The sequence below is a fragment of the Prinia subflava genome, chromosome 23 (genome assembly GCF_021018805.1).
Source record: "Prinia subflava isolate CZ2003 ecotype Zambia chromosome 23, Cam_Psub_1.2, whole genome shotgun sequence".
In the NCBI taxonomy this organism is placed as follows: domain Eukaryota; kingdom Metazoa; phylum Chordata; class Aves; order Passeriformes; family Cisticolidae; genus Prinia; species Prinia subflava.
In genome coordinates, this window is record NC_086269.1 from 4,139,414 (window position 1) to 4,159,025 (window position 19,612).

General features: G+C 43.9%; 1 protein-coding gene across 1 annotated transcript; it reads right to left on the reverse strand.

The window, feature by feature from the left end:
• Window positions 1-22: 22 nt before the first annotated feature.
• RSBN1 (round spermatid basic protein 1) lies at window positions 23-19,548 on the reverse strand. Its single transcript, XM_063418425.1, has 7 exons — window positions 19,163-19,548; window positions 14,926-15,596; window positions 7,975-8,112; window positions 7,419-7,561; window positions 6,398-6,565; window positions 5,250-5,358; window positions 23-4,685 (listed from the first exon to the last, which is right to left on the reverse strand). The coding sequence occupies exons 1-7, from the start codon at window positions 19,512-19,514 to the stop codon at window positions 4,224-4,226; spliced, it is 2,043 nt and encodes a 680-aa protein (XP_063274495.1). The 5' UTR covers window positions 19,515-19,548; the 3' UTR covers window positions 23-4,223.
• Window positions 19,549-19,612: the final 64 nt, after the last annotated feature.

Genomic DNA, 19,612 nt, shown 5'->3' on the forward strand with positions numbered 1-19,612 from the left:
GAAGCGCCCAGGCGGGTAAAGGACAAAATCAGACTTTTGTTTATTAAAAAAATACTTTACAGGAAAAAAATTCTATGCATTCCGCAGGACTATTTTACAAAGAAATAGCTTAACAGTTTGACACTGGTGTACAGTCAGCTACCGACAGCGCGGGGGGGCGCGGGGCCGCCCCCGCACACGCGCGAATGTCAATAAATACACTAAGGCCGCACAAAGCAAACAGTCGTCCAGGCAATTGTACACGTCCTCTGGAGGCAGAGACCTTAGATAAATTAAAACCACAGAAAAAAATAATCGTAGCTGCCAATCAAATCAAATTAAATCACGAAACAGCAATACAGGAGTCGGTATCTTTACATGTTGTACAGAGAAATCAGGAGAAAGCGGGTGTTTGTCTGAATGCTCGGGGTGCCCTGGCACTGCTCACAGCCCACGGGAAGGGACAGATCGGGCTCTGGGGGAGAGGAAACCATCCCTGCGCTCCTCTGCCACCCTCAGCCAGCAGAGGGATTCATCACTCAGCTGATCCTCACCCCAAAGCGGGGCGGTCACGCCCAATAAAGGACTCGGGGAAAGCCCTGACAATTTGCCTTGTCCAGGGGAACTGAACTGCAACACGCAGTGAAGCTGGCAGAGCACAGCACAGCCTGAAAAGTGTCCCTTGTGAATCCCCTGGGAACACCTCGAGGTGTCCCTCCCTTCCTGCAAGAGAAGGTGGCGGGCACCTGCACAAAGCGACCTGGAGTTTGTCTAGAGGAGAGAGGAAGCCAAAGCCAGCTGGTACCTCAGCTTTACACTGCATTTGCGAGTCCATTTCTAGCACAGCTGAGCCACTTGCCCTTATCCCTGGGATGTTTTAGTCACCAGCACTTGATTTAAAGTCAAGCCTAAGCCTCAGTTCTGTTTCACAGACAGAGCACTTGGTCTGTATCCAGCACAAAGCTGGAGTTATTTCCTACCTAACAAACATCACAGAGCAGATCCTCATAAATGGACCATGGAGGATTTGCAGTAACTGACCAGCACATTCATATTTAGGAACTGTTCTGTATCTGCTTTCCACTGAGAATAACAGAATGTTAACATGTTGGAATGGACCTTAAAAAATCACCCAGTCCCAACTCCCTGCCATGTACAGGGACACCTCCCACTGGGCCAGGCTGCTCAACCTGGCTTTGAAAACTTCCAGGGTTGGTGCATCCACAACTTTCCTGGGCAACCAGATCCTCACCACCCATCAAATTTCTTCTTTATCTCTAAGCTAAATTCCTCCTCTTTTGATTTGTAGCCATTCTCCCTTGTCCTGTCACTCAGCTCCTGATGAACAGCCCCTCTCCAGCTTCCCTGTAGCCCCTGCAGATCCTGGAAGGGGCTGTGAGGTGTCCACACTGAACAGCCCCAACTTTCTCAGCTTCAGAATAAGCCATCAAATGTGCCAAAGTTTGATTAGCTCATTCAGGAGCCTGCTTTATGAAATCTTGGAGAAATTCAAATAGCAGCTATTTGACATGAGATATTCAGTAATATTTACCGGATTTGTTCTGCTCAAACACTAAGTGGCTTGAACTTGTTACTTCCTCTCTAAACTGCTCTAGCTCATAACAGATCAGTGCTCTACAGGTCTTGGGGTGGAAAACATTTGCATTTGTCCCATCAAGACTTTGTTCCGGGCAACTGAAGCAATGGCTGGAGAGTGAGCAGCTTCCCAAGCAATCCCTCTCACACTTTACATCCAGAGCTGAGGTGGAATTTGAAAGTCTGCCAGTTTGGTTAAAGCACAGCAAAGCTGAGTATGGATTTAGTAAGAGATTCTCAAACAGCTTGTTCCTCTCTCCCCTCAGTCTTCCAAAACAGGATAGCATCAGCAACATTCAGGTCATTCAAAGATACCTTTATTTATGTGCATTTAAATCTGACATTAGGCTTTAAGTTAGTAGCTGAGCAGAGCACAGAGAGCATGATGCTATTGGCCATGACCCTCCATGCAAGAGGAAGTCAGAGCATTTTCCAGCTATTTCAGGCTGTTGTCACAGATTTCACTAAAGCTACAGCTTGGAAAGTAGCACAAACCACCCTAGCCTTCTTTCATCCATTTGAAAACGTGCTATTAGAATTTACAGAGGACTTCCAAATGGATTTCACTCCACTCCAATTTTCCCAATGAACAGGCAGTTGGTGCATGGGGCTCTCACTGTGTGTCTTGTGCCCCTGCAGTGTGACAGTTCCTGAGTGATCAGTGCTGGCTGCCAGGGAAGGGGAGGGAGCAGCACGGGAGCGGCGCGGAGCGGGCACGTGGAAGACTCAGAGACTTGGTCAAAAGGAAAGAACACCCCTGGGGAATCTTTGAATGTGAAGGATGAACTGAAACCACTATTGCCTGTGAGGAATTTTACTTTGCACAACCCTTAAAGCTATGAAATTCCTCTCAACATAAAAAGTGGAAAAAACCCACCAGAGAACTGGCGGCTCCTTTCTGAGCCGCGCTGAGTCATCTAGAATTTCTGCTAAGATTAAATTACACCCCTGCATGAATCACATTACTTCTCATCATAAAAGCTTTCCATTCTAACACCTTATTTACACAGATTACTAAACGAGTCACTACCACTTCAATCTGTAAATTAGTTTTAAATTGAAATATTTCCTAGTCCTCATTTTTGTACCGAAGACAATACATACATACACATAAGGAGTAATACAGGTTCTAACTAATCACTGCAGTATCTTCTGAGGATTATTTCTCTATCAGTTTAAAATAGTGACCTCTACACTGAGGTGCTAATATGTATATAAAAGCCTACACAAACAATATTGCACAAAGTAAGATTTATAATAGAGTAACATATTTTAGAGACCCTTATAAAGAGAAGAGTAATAATTGATATTAAAAAGATGCATCCAGAACTAACAGAGCATCTTTGCTTTTGTCTAGTCTAACATAGTGTTTCAAATCTTTCCTACCCCAGTGAGGATTAGAACAAATAAAGTTATCTGGAGACAGCTTAAGTTGCACCAAACCCCAACTTGTACTCTAAATGTGGGGAGGGGGGAGGGAAAAGGGACTTTTCCTTTTGATGACTGGAAAGGGCAGTAATAAATGGGGTGAGTGAAAGTCAAATACAGCTTACACGTTAACATCCAGAAATATTGAAAGATGGTTTAAAAACTGTTGATAGCTGACACTCCACACATTGAGCATGTGCTGCTGGTTTTTCCACAGTAACTGGGGCACCCAGGAGCTACACGTGGAAAAAGCAGTCCAAAGTCAAAATACTTTTTTATTGTGAAATACTAATACAGAACTTACACAGTAAGGTTGTCCTTATTCTAGGAAGTCAGGTATCAGCTCAATGCTTCTTATATTAAGTGCATCAGTACAAGGGAAAGTGTGGATCCATTGGACACGTTACGACCCGATCAAAACAAGCTGCCAAGTTGGTTAAGTATTTTAAAGCCTTAAAGTGCTCAAAGATAGCAGTTTCCTCCACAAGACTACCAAGAGGTTCTCTAATTTTGACACTAGCATTTATCACGTTCAGGGAAGATGTATTTTGGAAGCAAAAACCCTCACACCAAACAATATAAGCAGTGCTATGAGAAGTGTTAGGTCAGTAAGTCATTGCATTTCAACAGGAATCAGACACTTGCTTCAGTTCTTTTTACAGGTCACCCTTGTAGGAACTGTAAGAAACATCAATTTCTATAGCTTGTATATAAACCAACATGTCAAGAACAGACATACCAAAAATTCCACAAATCATCAAAAGTGCTGTGCTTTCTCTATTTTTTTTTCTTTTTTTTTTCTTTTTACTTTTTTAAGCAATTAAAATGAGATGGGGAAGTCACTTTGCAAGTCTTCTACAAAAGCATCACTTTCTGGTGAAGATTAAAGTAAAAGTAGGGAAATAACACTGACCAATGGAGTTCAATCATTTCATGTTCCTGGAGGAATTTCAATCTGACTTTGAGAAGATATTCGACATCTCTTTACTTAAACAGAAAGAAGTGGTAGACCACTGTTACAGGTTGTACTAAGGGGTTAAAATACAACTTGAATTTTGCATAATCTGTGTAAAAAAGATATGCTTGACATTTTGGAATGTCACCTTTCTTTATAGAATTATAGGCAAGATTTCTCCAATAAAACATAAGCCAGTTATAAAACTATAACTTCACATCAAAATTTTAAAAAGTTGTTTAAAAAATGTTTGAATATATACATATCACACAGAAGAGCCTGCATGATCCTGTGGATTGTGTTGCTGATCAGACTCTATTTTAAAACCTGGAAGGGGCTGGGCCACCTGATCTGGTTGCACAAGTCCTGATATTGAAGAAACAGAGGAGGAGAGCACCCCTGGGGTAAGCTGAATTTCTATACCTGGTTCTTCAGACTCTGTTTTTACACTCACACCTTGGGGTTCACCTTCTGCCTCAGTGTTTCCAGGAACATCACTGTTCAGGCTTGAATTGCTTTCTGCTTTTGGAGAAGCCTCCCCCACGGGGTGATACTGTTTGAGTCTGATGTGCCAGGCTAAGCTGCAGACTGCTGACACTGTTTTGAACTGATGGATGACGTTTCTGGGGATGAAGTAGATGTCATTGTCACACAACTGAATCCTAGCATAGCGAATGCCTTCCCGCCTCATTTGGTTTAGTTTGGCTTCGTCCACCCATTGAACACACTGGGAGAAGGAGAGATGGGAAAGTTAGTGGTAAACTCTTCAAACAATTCAGTATCTTCCTGTTTTCAAGTTAATTCATGTCTAACTCAGAATGTTTTCGTTTCATGGGCAAAACTTCAAATTCAAATGAGAACTGGACTTTCAAAATACAATTTCTCTGATGTGCACCTCTTGAGAGGAGAATGAAGAGGTTTCTATAGTTATAATTAAGAACAACAACAATGGGCTGCATTGTTTGGGCTGGCAGGACTGAGTTTAAATGCTTCCATAGCCTAAGACAACATCAGACTTTAAAAAAAGCAGGAACAGGCACACATGGCTTTATCAATAGATTGTTTCCATAGCACAACCTGGGACTCACAGCATGAACCCCAGCTTGGGGGAAAGGAAAAGAAAAAGGTCCCTTCCAACTGAACTATTTTATCCTGAAACACAAGGAAATTTACCCAAGAGAGCTGAGAACTGAGGTGATACAAAAGGGCTGACTTTAGGGAGAAGCTGGGATCTGTCAGAAACTCCTCCCAAAGTACCAGGAATGAGCTGCCACGAGGGCAGATTTGATACCTGTGACACTGGAGGTTCATGCAGGTCCAGCTGAAGTCTCTGCACAACATCAGTGAAGTCTTCAGCATGAAAACAAACCACATCTTTGGTTATACGAGGCTGGTCACTCCTAGGAAAAAAAGAGAATTGCAAGAATTTTTGAAGTATTTGAGTTACAGAGCATTACAGCTCTTCCCAGCAGAAAGCTTCATTGAACCAATGACCTCCTCCAGTGCTACTGTGCACAAAGTCTCAACACTTCTCAATAGTGTATTATTTTGAAAAAGAGGGATAATTAATAGATTTCCCTTTTTTCTTTCTCCATTTTTGCTGCATTCACAACAGAAGTTATGTTTGCATGGACAATATACTGAAAAGCCTGAGAACCAGGCTGAAACTGCCACTATCAAAGTTCTGTGTTCTAGGAACAACCATTTGCCTCAATTCTTCCATTCTATAATTGGACAGAAGAATTCTGCATTAAGGGAAAAATGTAAAATTACAAAGTAACACTGAAGTTGAAGCAGTGAGGAGTTTTATTCAACAGCTGGGAACCAGAGTATAGGAAATACTGGTATCTTTTATTCTAATGATATTGCTAATGATGATATCGAATTTCTACTGTAATTTCTAGCTATTACAATGATGCAAGTCCAGTTTCTCTGCAAGGTCTACAGCAATATCCTGGGTACATGACCTGAGAAAGCAGTGCAGCTGTGAAATTAATTACACTGAGCTCTGAGACTAGTTACAAAAGCTGGAATTAATATACCTGCTCAAGAAAAGAATAATCATGGATGATGGTCCAAGTTTAAGGCCTTTGTATATCACTACAATATTCTGCAAGCTGCTGTTACATTTTTTTTACTACCTCAAGATGGAAAAACAGGAGGTGCACAGCTTGAGGTTTTCAGTTCTGTGCAGCTTTTGAATCACAGAATGAACTAGGTTGGAAAAGACCTTTAAGATCATCTAGTCTAACCTATGACCTAACTCCACCTCATCAGCTAAACCACGGCACTGAGTGTCACATCCAGTGACTCCACCACCTCCCCGGGCACACGATTCCAGCGATTGTCTCATTATGGGCTTTAAACCATTTCTAATCAGGTTTTGCAAGGAATTATTTTAAAAATAGAAAAGAATAGGTGCATTCCAGCAGCACTTACCATTCCCCAAACTGCACAGCCTTGAGCACCCCAACAGCAGCAGTGCTTTGCCAGTCAAAGCCCTGCCCCACGTGGTCGGCGTGAGCTCTGGTCCTGTCCTCGAACAGGACCTCGCGGGGCTCGCTGGTCCGAGGTAGGTACTGCAGGTTCTTGATCTCGTTCATGGACCTGCAGCGGGAGAAACACACACTGAAAATGTCCCTGCTGCTCAAAAATGAACATTTGTATTGAAATAATCTTCAAATTCTGGGTGCTGCAGGCTTGAAGGGAACAAAGCACTTCTCTCTGATTTTTTTTCTAGGTGTGTATTTGGTGAAAGACTGAAACAAAATCAGCAAAGTACAATTCAGGTTATGAGATCAAACTTTACAAAACAAATCGAATCACATAATTTTTGTGTTCATTTGTGCTGAAAGACTTCCTCCAAGAATGTATCGGTATCTAAAATAAAGCTATCTTACAGAACCTGAGCTTCAGTTATTTGCAATTATATCCCAAAATTCTTCTTGAAATAACAATTAGAGTATACTTCCAAATCTCCTGAAATTTGTTTTAGAGCACTCTTTCAGAGACAGAAAGTAAGAATACACAATAATTCCTGGGCAGGCAGTTTACAAATGCTTTAGCACTGACATTAAAATGCAGCATGAGCAGTAGAAGGATCTCTGCTGTTTTACAGCATTCCACCTGCCCTTACCACCAAATTGGTTCTTGCCACAGAAATAAGATGAATTAAGTCTCCTGAAGGATAATAAAAAGAGGTTTTAATCTTAAAGCATTGATCTAGGATATGTGAGAAGTACTGAAAGATACTGTCAGAAGTAGTGAAATAAAATAACCATCACAAGTAACATTTGCTTTATCAGCTGAGCCAATTTGAAACAAAGTGAAAGTGAAACAAATCTGAATTAGTCCTCTGAAGAGCCAGTTACACATCAAGTACTTTGCTTTTGTTCTCAAATCTAACACAGACTTAACTACAGTGCTCTGCCTCGATTACAAAAGGAAAGCCAAACCTTACCGGCGCCGTTTGAAGGGTGATTTTGGCATATCAGCTGTGGGGATCATCTGCTCTCCCGGCCTCACCCACATGATGGGCCCATCGTCACTCTGCGACCTGCACTGCAGCCTCAGACTGGAAAGAGTCCCCCAGGGCAAGGTCATCTAAAAGAAAACAGGAACAAAACAACCCACAAAACACACATAACACAAAACACTGGGTGAGATAGAAAAATTAAATGATGCCTTTGGTAAAACTGGTTCATATCTGCTGTCAAAAGAATTGCATAGAAACTAAGTAAGTCTGAGAGGGAAAAGATATTCCAAGCTAATTTTATCAAGCATAGTTTTAGGGAAGTAGAAGTGCATGTGGTGCATTTATATACAATAAACCTGATTTTTTTTAAATTAGCCACCTCATTCCATGTCTTTCAATCAGAAATAGGAAAGAATGAACCACGGTAGCTCAAATAAGCACATCAATGAAGAAAACACTTTACATTTTCTAATTACTTGGGAAACCTAACAATTGCTTAAATATCTCCAGTACTCTGAACACACCACAAGTTACTGCTTACTCTAAGAAATGGAGATTCTTCCAACATGTCTAGGAACTCTGGGAAGTAGTCCCCCACTTCTTCATCCACTGCTCCCACCAGGCTGATCTGGCGCATGGGTCCCGCTCTGTAGGTGCCACAGCAGTACGTCCGATTGACCTGAGCCACACGGGAGACACAACACCACCACAGCTTTAGTTCTCTCTAAAGAGATCAAAACTACCTCATCTGACACGGCTGGGATGAATCTTGGACTCATCTACATCTGTTTCAGCAGATGTGCCTTTGGGAATACACACAGGGACTCTTTAGAACAGAAGAGAAGGAAAGGACTCCTGCACGTAGTGACAGGAAATCCTTCTGAAGTCTGAATAACAGCAAGTGAATATTTGACTAATTCAGGAACAATTCAACACTTGCAGGCTGACTTGAGAAAACAACCACACAAGGTTTCATTGTGGCTCAGTTTTTCACCAGCAAGCTTCAACTCTCCACTAGTTTGTGCAGGTGGACTGTTGCTTCTACACTTCAAAGCGGCTGCTCCTGGGATATGCACATTCCTCATTTCCGTCCTGTCCCTGAGGTTCATCCCCTGGGACTGCAGTGAAAAACCTCAGTGTCCTTCCTGCAGCAGTTCTGGTGATACTGTTAACAACACACAGAGAAAACTGCACAAAAACCAGAGGAAGTGAGAGCTGTCAGTGCTCATGGAGAAGAATTTTAGAACAACCATTTGCAGTAGAACCTGCTGTCAGTGCTGGGGCCAGAAACGCTTCAATGTCACAGCTTGTGGACATCCCCTGGAACACAGACTGTCCCACTTTCCCGGGTCATCTGGAAACTTCTCTTGCCAAGTTCCTGTTCCCAGAGGAGAGCCAGTGGCAAGACTCCAGTGCTCTGTAGCCTCATCCTATGGAGTGCAGCTGGAATGTGCCATATGGCCCCAGAGGAGGCTCTGTGCAGACCGCACAGAGTATTAACTGATGCACAGAGCACAAATTCTATAGAGCACAAGTCTGTTCTGCACACCCGGCTGTGCCTGAGCCCCAGCCTTGCACCACCTTCAGTGTTCTAGGGGTGAAAAACTCCAGCTGCTCTCCATGGCTGAGTGGTGGGACAGCACAGACAATTACTGCTAAATTTGCAGTTTAACACTCATGTTCACACAGTGTGATGCATTTTATAACTCCACTTACAGATACGTGCATGCAGCAGCTTATCTTTAAGTTTAGTTTCAGTTTTGCATGTTTAGCCAGCAAATCAGATGTCATTAGACTACTCCATGCAGTTGCTAAAGATAAATCAGGAGAGACTAATAAAGGAAGGATAGAGTTACTGCTGCAATTTTATCCTCCAGCAGCAGCTGTAGATAATTATAGGAGTTTAGCTCACTTTATCTGCTGAATGCAGCCCAGAGCAGGAGCACTGGAACACCACAGCAATATTTTAGTTCTGTTCACCTACAGAAAAACTAAGGACTGAAGTGCTCTGATCCTTATCCAGTGAAGTTTAACTGCCTGGCACTGTTTATGTAAGTGGAGACAGACTCCTTCCAGATGAGTTCTGTGCTACCAAAACCACCTGGTGAGAGTCACTAGTATTTTACAGGTGTTTGTCATGAGTTAAAATGAATTATAATTCCATATGCAGTTTTTCCTTGTAATGCTTTCAAAGGAAATGAAAAATGAGAAGCTTTAACTTTGTTTTTCTTTAATGCACTGGAACAATGAAAAAATAGACAAGAACTCAGGAGTTACAAAGGAAATAGAAACACTTTAGGGAAACATGGGATTTCAATGCTTTGCTAGTTTTTAACAGAAATTAAAGGAACATAACAGATTTGAGAATTAAACCCAGGATATGTTTACACTGAAAACATGCACAAACCCACAGCAATCCCCAGCAGGCGGTACTATTCATCTCAATCACAGGGGATGGAGTCTACTAGTTTAATATGCCATAAAAAACTTCCTCAGTTTTTTAAAAGCAGCTTCTCTCATTCTTAATTCCTTCTGAGCAGCAAACACCAACACCACTGGTTAGGCCAGTGGTGTCAAGAATATGAAATACTGAATATCTAAAGGAACAGGCATCTTGCTTTCCAGCTGGGTGGTTTACTGCAAACTTTGGCCTTTCATTCACCAGGTGCTCCAGATTCCCTCTTGGCTCTGTTCACACCACAGCCACCTGCACGCACCTCTCATTGCAGGGGAGAAAGCTGAGATTATGAAAGAGCTGAAGTCACTTTGTTATATCCGTTAGGACGTCTCTCAGTGTTTTTTATTTTTGTTTAAAGTTCAACTCTTGTTTAGGAATTTAGCTGGGGTCACTCCAGTTCATACGGCTGCCAGAAGTCAGTAACTTATTTACACAGCACCTCCCTTGCTATAATTTGTTCCTTGTGCTGCTTTAAAAGCAGCAGTGGATCACAAGCAGTCACTGCCACTGTTTTTGCTGTTGCAAAAGGACAGGGGGGCAGTAAGACCACTCAGGCAGCCTGTGCCCTTTCAGATACCACCCAGCCATCAGTGCTGTGTGTACCCCCACTCACACACCCTACACTGACAGTGAGTTATGGGCACGTTTAAAATTAGCTCTTGAGTGCTCATGGAGACATTTCCTCTCAGCGGCACCATGTGCCTCTCAGTGTTTCCCACACCTGGGGGAGAACAGATGCACACAGAGGCAGTGTTTCCTGTCAGAGGCACAGAGCTGGTGTTTATTTGCATGTTCCTGAGCCACCCCAGCCTCAGCACGGGTTAAGTGAGCAGCGCAGGGTGAGAAGAGGACACACAGATGAGGCATAGCTGGAGACAAATGAGGTTAAGTCTCAGAAGTTTCTCTCCAGTTGCAAGCATGAATCAGTTGACAGCAACAATATTTCAGCATGCCAAGTCAGCTATAAAACCAACCACACAAACACTTGGCTACAAGGAAGAAAGCAAGAGCACAGGGCTGGTTCCTGCTGAAGGACAAGGCAGTGACACACCAGCACAGCAAGGGTGACATGTTTGTCTAAAATCTGATGTAGTGCAGGACCACTGGGCATTGTTTATGTGGCTTTAGTGGCAAACCAAATGAAGTTTGCAGCACAGATGCACAATTGTTCCATTTCATACTCTGGTAGCTACTGCTAAAAAAAGAAATTGCCCTTCCAGGATCAGAGAAGTTCACATGGGGCAGACAACCAAACTGTGATGTGGTTCATGAACCAAAGGGACAGAGTAACCTGTTCTGAACAGCAGGAGTAAAAAAATGTACCCAGTTATCACCTGTTGGCTGCTTCTCCCACCTTCCTCCCAGAAGGAACAGCAGCTTATGCAAAACCTACTTCCCCAATTCTCTTTGCTGGCCTCTTCCCAGAACCCCCACACACCCTCTGTGACAGCCTAACTGTTCTTTGGATCACAGAGAGAATTCATCAGGCAGTTGATCAGTTGGAAAAAAAAAGAAGTGTTTTTTAACTCTAAATATATTCCCATTCACTGAGTGGAAGCAGTTGTACTGAAACAAGTGATAAGGAAAGTAAGAGTTCATTCTAGCTGCGCTACAAAGAGCTTCCAAATTAAAGTGGGCCCTTATGTGAGGAAAGCTTACAAATTACTGCTCAGTGATTTGAGTCTTGGAAGCTCAAGTGAACAGCTCCACACTAAAGCTGAGCTCCAGCACTGAAGTATTAGAACCAATGAGAGCCAATGCAACCAAAAAATCCAGAGGACACTAAAGCTTAATTATTTTAAGATGCTGAAACCAAACATTTGTGTAACAAATACACATTGGAGTGCTTTGCTATAAACTCACTGCCCTGAGAACAAAGGAATTCACCTTGCAAGGCAGTTAATTATCACTAGACTTACCAAGTCCTTCAGATTAAAGTCCTTATTTTGAGTAGTACAATTCAGTTTCTCTAAAAACATGAAACAGCTGAATGTTGTGCAAGCCAAAGGTCACATAAACTTGCAGGTTACAGAATAAATTTTGATTTCTTGACATGGAATCTTCAGGATTCAAGATTTCCTAATGCTCCAAATCCCCTTGGCACAGGTCAGTGCAGCAAACAAATTTATGCGCAGAGAAGAAACCCAGAATGGAAGCAACTTAATTATAAATAATCAGTGTTACAGCACACAATAGTGCAACAGGTTTAATCTGCAAAAAGCACAACTACGAAGTGCTTCTGTGCTGTACAGTTCTCACACAGAAGGGTGAAAAGTGAAGCTTGGCCAATGTGTTCATCTCAGGGTTATGATTTCCTGAGATTCTCCTTGGGGTTGCTGTTCCCCAAGGTAATAAGAGTTCCCCCAAGGTTGCTGTTCCCTGGGAGTTTCCTCGGGGTTGCTGTTCCCCGAGGTAATAAGGTTTTCAGTCTTCTCTTAGCCCTAAGGTGTTTCATACCGAAGCCAGAGACAGTTGAGTCCAGCAGTTCGTGTTATCAAGGCTTTTTATTCTTGATTATCTCTCAGTTCTTGTCGAGCTTTGCCAGGCGTCTCCAGCAGAGCAGGACACGCGGCTGGACTGGGGCGGATCAGAGAGCCCCACACCTTATGTACAGTACCCCTGACCCAACCACTGTCCAAGACGTATTTTTTATTTACAAAATTTTACCAATACCTACTACCTATGCTAACATGTCAGTTCTACTCTAAGCCAATCTCTAAAATCCAACTCAGCACAAGATGGGGGATGAGAGCAAGAACAAGGAGCACAGGGGCCACTCCCCAATTCCTCCATCTTGTCTCTTCAGCCCCATATGCTAAGAATCCTAATTTCTATATTTATATTCTATAATAAACCAGCTACTACTTATTTTAAATTCTTAGGGTTTGTGATTCTTCCTGCATGTGAGTATTCACTCCCATGGACAGGAATCAGAGTCAGTGTCCTCCTGGGATCTGTGTGGGTCTAACTGACCCCCCTGTACAGATCCCAGACCTCCCGTACAGATCCCAGACCCCCCGTACAGATCCCAGACCCCCCTGTACAGATCCCAGACCCCCCTGTACAGATCCCAGACCCCCCTGTACAGATCCCAGACCCCCCTGTACAGATCCCAGACCCTCCAGGGCAGCCAGAGGGATATCCTGGACTCCAACATGTTCATCCCTCACAGAGGTGCCAAGGAACAGCAGCACAACAGGCAGGTTCAGCACCCCAGGCCCTCGAGAGGGGCACTGCAGCTTTCCTCATTCCAAAACAAGCCAGCCCCCAAAACCTGGGTGAACCCACAATTTCAGTGTTTCCTTCAGCTGTTCCATCATCTGTATTCCCTGCAGAGCCCTGCTCCAGCTGCCTGTGACAGCTCCCCTGCTCTGTTTGCTCAGGGAGAGCTGCACTAACACACTTCACCCAGAGAGGATTAACCAGGTCATGCTGGAGCTGGGTTTAGAGAAGTGGTTTAGACCAACTGAACCTTATGTCATGACTCAATCTTAATCAAGTTTAGACAGCACTTAAAATAGAATTAATTGAAGTACCAGCAGACTATAACCCAGCAAAGCCTCTTATTTATTACCATACATTCCTCACGTGTATTTATAGTGCCACTAGTCGTGTTCACAGGATATTCACCGAGAAAAAATGCAATTGTTAAACATTCCAGAGGCTCTGTTTAGCCATTTCAGGGGTCATCCCATGTACTGTAGCCAGAATGCAATCAGGACACTAAAGAACACATAAATCATTGATATAGAAGATTTTAAACCTGACCTGTGGACACATTTCACACCTGCAGCACACAGGAGTGGTGGATATGCTCAGAGCCTGTTTGGGGTGCTCTGCACCCAGACACTGCCAGCATTAAAGAATTCCTTAAGCCAAGAAACAGAAGCTGGTTAAGGTAAGCGCTGCTGCAGCAGCAAATCACTGTCAAATCAAACAAAAAGCGAAGTCTCACAATTATTCATTTAATGCTATTCAAGGACTCCACAGCGACCATGCAGTAATTTTCTATAAAGCAGTTTGTTTTTCCAATGCTTGCTTTATAAGCATTTGCTAAACCTTGCAGAGATCCAAACAGTCCATCCATAAGCACTAACACTCCAAAGTCTTGTTAAAGGTGTGCTCCTATCGTACTGAACTGAGCTCCACTACAGAGTTTCACATTTATCCTCCCAACAGGTGAACTAGTAAATGTAATTAACGTCTGGAGTAAAGACCTTGAAGGTAATCAGCAGTTTGGATCCATTCTCAGACTAAGCAGAAAGCAGCTTTATTCCATCAAAAAGAAATTTATCTGAACTGTAATCTTGTGGTATACTCACAGATACTTCTGAGTTTGATCACAAGACTAAAATCTAAGAGATTTTCATATGGGAATCTTAAAATTAGCTTAGTTTTTACTGTAGCATCCGTTTAAGTTACATGGAGATACAGTTTCAGAATTTAAACTAGTCTAAGCCTACCATGGAAACCAAGGGAGTAAATAAAATTAAACTGCTTTTCCCAGGCAATTAAAAAGATCCTCTAACCACCTTCAAGTTAGGAAGTTTAAACATCATGAGGTACTGAAGGAATTAAGATGTTAACAACCTTGTGAATCAGATATATTGAAACATGAAAAGCAATGTCATTGCACAAAAAAACCAACCCCAAGACCCCAAAAACAAACCCCCAGCTCTATTGACTAGAAAAGCAGCGTTAGCATTTGCAGTCTATGCAACTCTTGAGACAGACTTGGCTTCTGTTTTGAAAAATCTCTGTGTTTTCCCGAGTTTAGAAGAAAAAGAGGCTCAGTGCAGATCTTTCCTCAGGTCACAGGTCTGAGGTGTGATTCACCAGCTACCAGGGAGCAAGAAAAGCTTTAAGCAGAACCAGGAATATACAGCACAGTAGTGCAGTCCTAACATCCCCTTTCTTTATCTGCTTAGAAAATAAATTTTTGACTTTCCTATTTTAAATCATGTCTGCTCTGGGTTACTGAGATTAACCAAATCTAAGTATTGTGCAACATTTATGCTTTTGAATAATTCTTACCTGAGAGTGAAAATTTGAAATTGTTGTTGTTTCAATGTCCTTCTTGCCCAAAATTTCCATTTTCACTGGAGTGTTTGGAAAGTTAAAAGCAAAGTAATCCAGGAAGTCTGGTAAATAGGCAGCTGCTCCATGCACTATGGCTAAAGCATAGTAAGCTGCATTTTTATCATTTTCACTGAACGACAACGCAAGAAACTCTTCTGCAAATCTCTCCATCTCCACTGGAGACAAAAATGAGAGTTCATCCATGTAAGCGTGTAGGACCAGGGCACCCCCATTGGACTGGTGCTCCTCGTGAATGAAGTTACTGAATTTAGTGCCAGTCTTGAGGAAGCTGCTGCGGACAGAGTGCTCCTGGTGCGTCACAAACGGGGTTTGCACTCCCTGGGGTATCCGGTATTCCTGCATGCCCAAGTTCAGTCTGCACAGCTGCTCGTCCTTCAGGTACCTGAAGGATTCCTTGCTCATTTCCAGGTTGTCACACTGTCCTTGAGACAGAGTCTCCTTGTCAATGCGGGTGAGCCCAGCACACACTGTCTGCACCTCTTTGTTGTACATCTTGAGGCGCTTTCCCCTCACATCTTCCCGGTGTTTCTTTTTCTTTTTTTTCTTTATCTTCTTCATAATAAGGCTGTCAGCTCGCTGGGTTTTGCCATTTTCATCTGGGGTTTCTGGCAGCAACAATAAAGAGAAGATTAGAGTTCTGCAGTTGCAGCATATTCCCCCCAAAAGAATTCAGACCTCTTGCTGAAGAGATCTATTCCCAGGGAGACTGGACAATTGGAAAACATTGCAATTTTGGTTGTATAATTAAGTCAAAAGTCAGGGTACCTATAATTATACAAATGAAGCCCTGAATTAAGGAAAACTTCCAAAGTTCTAGCTTAATGTTTTAGAAATACTTCCATTTTTACCAGATTTAGTAGAATACCTTTAAAAGGAGTCTGTATTTCAGAACATCTATAATTAAGTACATTAATAACTTCTGACATTTAAGGCAGTGCCATACAGGGGAAGAGGATAAACAAGTATGTGTAACATTTAAACATTAAGACTTTCATTACAGAACACTTCCCTGCTTTTGGACACATGATACAGAAGCAAACAGAGTAGCACTGAAGAGCTACAAGCTTTACTTACATTTAGAGGTAAAAACATTTAAGTAAATCTTAAGATTGCTGATCTTTTAAAATTAAAGGATCCAAATCACCACATCAACGGATTCAGTCTTATAGTTAATGATTCAGTTAATGGAGAGAAAGAAATTAAGAGCCTGTTTCAGTTGTTTGGGTTTGTTTGTTTTTTGGGTTTTTTTTTGAGGTTAACGTCTAAAAGGCTGAGAGATAAAATGTAAAGTAGTAGTTCCGTCAGGGAAAACAGAATAATTTAAGTTGTTCTTTCAAGAATAAAAACAAATTCAAATAACATTTAGCAAGGGACAAAGGTAATTAGAAAACTTGATGCTCCAGCTGTTAAAAACTCAGTTGGCAAGACAAGATTTTAACGTGCCTGAATCAAAAGAACCATTTCATCAAACAATGCCCGTAAATCTCCAGGAGCTGCGTTAGCAGGATAGCCACGGGGATGAGAACAACCTGCTGCTGAGGCAACACCTGGCCAAAGAGGCAGGAACTCAACTTTTTACCATTTCCCCTCAGCACAGGGCTTTGTCCTAATAAAACTTCCTTTCTTTGGCTGCACATCGGTATTCCCTCTTTATTCTCTTAGAGCACTTAAGTTAAAGGAAAAAAACATGTTACAATGTTTTATGAGAAGGGGCGTAGTGATAAACGCAGGCAGCTCCAGGTTCTTTAGTGTAACCAGTGTTTAACTGGAGCACTACTGGTTTGGTCTCGGAGCTCCTTACTGGAGAGGGCTGACCTTCATAACAGCCTGGAGTTAGGAACAGAGTTACTCACGAGCAAAGAAAGAGCTGATTGCTTAATCCTCACTCCATACAATAGTCTTAGGACCTGAAATACAAGTTTTCACCGTGCTGCTGCAGCCCTTGCAAGCAGCAAAGGCCCTGATCTTTCTATTTCAGAGAAACCAGGAAAAGCAGGGCGGTATCGCTTGTTCTGGAGCAACTGAAACGTTTCTTGGAATGAGGCTTTCTGCAAGGCTCAGACGTGAGGAGTGCGTGGTTTGCTCAGGCACAGACACTGCTTTACTCACTGGGTGAACGTGCAGTTCACACACCAGGTATTTGTCCTGGTTGGACCAGAGATCCCACGCTGGAACTAAACAAGAATTTCATGACACCACTGCGCTGTTGGGAATACTTTCCTATGCATGTTTCTAAGAACATTTGGTTGTTACAGGTCTGTTCTTTTAAGCATTCCTGATTTTAAGTGGAGTTTTAAAAATCTTGTGCTTTTTAATTTAGAGTATCTTCCTGTTTGAAGCCATATCCTATTAACAGACAGAGGAATCCTTGCATTTGGGAGCTTCCAGTGAACACTTGTCTGTTCTGAGGATAAAAACTGTCCTGGCTGCTGCTGGATCCACTGAGCACAGCAGAGTCCTACTATTACAGAGAGTAAACTGCTCAGTGAAGCCAAACAGTAACATTAGAATAATGCCTGGTAATCTTGAAGGAAATATAGTTTTAATTATTCCTTTAAATACACAGAAAGCCTCCAGCACCTCCAACACAAAAAGCTGTGGACAGGTCACTAAACCATGGGCTCTGCAGTGAGGCAGACTGACAGCAGTGTCAATAACTCTGCTACTCTAAAATGATCAGACATCCAACAACAGAACCAGAACCATTATTAAACAGCAGAAACAGTGGGAGTGTTCACTGTCACCTGGGGCCACAGATAAGCACGGTATAGTCAACATAATAGGTCATTTAATTAGATTATACTTCAAAATAAAAACTGATAGTTGGGAAAAGAAATACAGCTCCATCCCAAAAGGCACTATCCCTACAGCTGAGGACAGGCAGGGAAGAGCTGCAGATGAGCAAACAGCTTTCCTTTGCAAAGCTGGAATTTTGATGCTCATTTTCACGCTGTTTAAGCCTTCATTAAGAGGCCTAATTTAATTCTGGGTTAGAACTGACACAGTGGCACTCCACTCTACAGAGTTACACTCCTCTAAAGTTTTGCTTGATAAACACTGATAAAACTGCAGAGGTTTACAAGCAGAAGCTTTTATAGTCATTATTCAAGCACAGTAGTGTGGAAGCATCAACCAGCAGAGAAAAGCCTCTCCCAGTAACAGTATTGTCTGTTCTTAAGACAGTCCTATCTAGAGTTTACTCCACAGACACTTGACTTCTGTAAGCAAGTGCATCTTTGGCACAAAACCTGCCCATACACTCCTCAAGCATAATCCACCACACTATACTTTTAATTACAGCAGCTTTTGCAGTTATTTTTTATCTATGTTGCTCTCTCCAAGAAGCTTTTTACTATAACAAATCTCTGAGCAGAACCAAAACAATCACTGTACTGTTAAAAAAAAATAAACAAAACCACACACAGCACGCACTAAAATCCAGAGATATTTTGGCCTTTCAATGAAACAAAACACTGAATATTTCGGGTTGAAAGGGACCTCTGGAGATCATCCAGTGAAGCCCCCCTGCCAAGGCAGGGTCACCAGGAGCAGGTGACACAGGCTTGGGTTTGGAATATCCACAGACAGAGAGATTCCAGGACCTCTCTGGGCACCTGTTCCAGTGCTCTGCCACCCTTCATTGAAAGAAATTCTTCTTCATGTTGAGGAGGAACTTTTTGTGTTTTAGTTTACAGCTATTCCTCCTTGTCCTGTTGCTGGGCACCCCTGAAAAAAATCTGGCACCATCCTCTGACATCCGCCTTGGAAATATTTGCATAGAATCACGAGATCCCTTCTCAGGCCACTTATTAAAACCAACTACTAAAAAATTTTTAAAAACCCCAAAACCCCGCAGCTCCTCACACGTTTATACAAGCACAGAGCGAAGAAATCTTCCCTCCCACAGCACTCGCACATTGAACCTGCGATGAGGGCGGTTCTGACAGCAGCAGGAGCAGCGCGGCCACCCCGCGCTCGGTCCCCGGGCCAGCACCGCCGTGCCCGCTACGACACGGCCGGAGCAGGGCCGCCGAGCCCGCCGCGCTGCCGCCGCCCGCTGCCCTCCACAGGTGCGCCCGGGGCTCCGAGCGCGGCGCCGCCGCCGCCGCCCGGCCGAGCCCGCCGGGGGCAGCCGCCGGCCCGCGACCCCCGCGCTCCCCCCGCCGCTCACCTCGCTGGCTGGGCCGCCCCGCCGCGCCGTCCGCGGGGCTGCCGCGCCTCGCCTTGTGGCCAGTGGGCTCGGCGTGGTGCCGGTGGTGGTGTCGGCGCTCGCCGGGCGGCGGGAGGCTGAGCGGGGAGAACGTGAACAGCCCCGCGGCGGCGGGGAGGGCGGGCGGGGGCAGCGGCTCCGCCGGGCCGGGCCCCGCCAGCAGCGGCTGGCTCGGCCGGGCCCGCTTGGCGGCCGGCGGCTCGCCGGGTGCCGCCCGCCGGCGGCGGGGCCCGCGGGGCCGGGCGGGCCGGTCCGCTGAGGGCGGCGGCGTCTCCTCCGGGGCCCGCGGCACCGCGGCGACCTGCGCGGCCATTTCAGGGGCTCCCTCACACACATTTAAATGGCCCGAGCGCCGGGCGCCGCCGCGCACGCGCCGCCGCGGGGCACCCTGGGACGTGTAGTTCGGGAGCG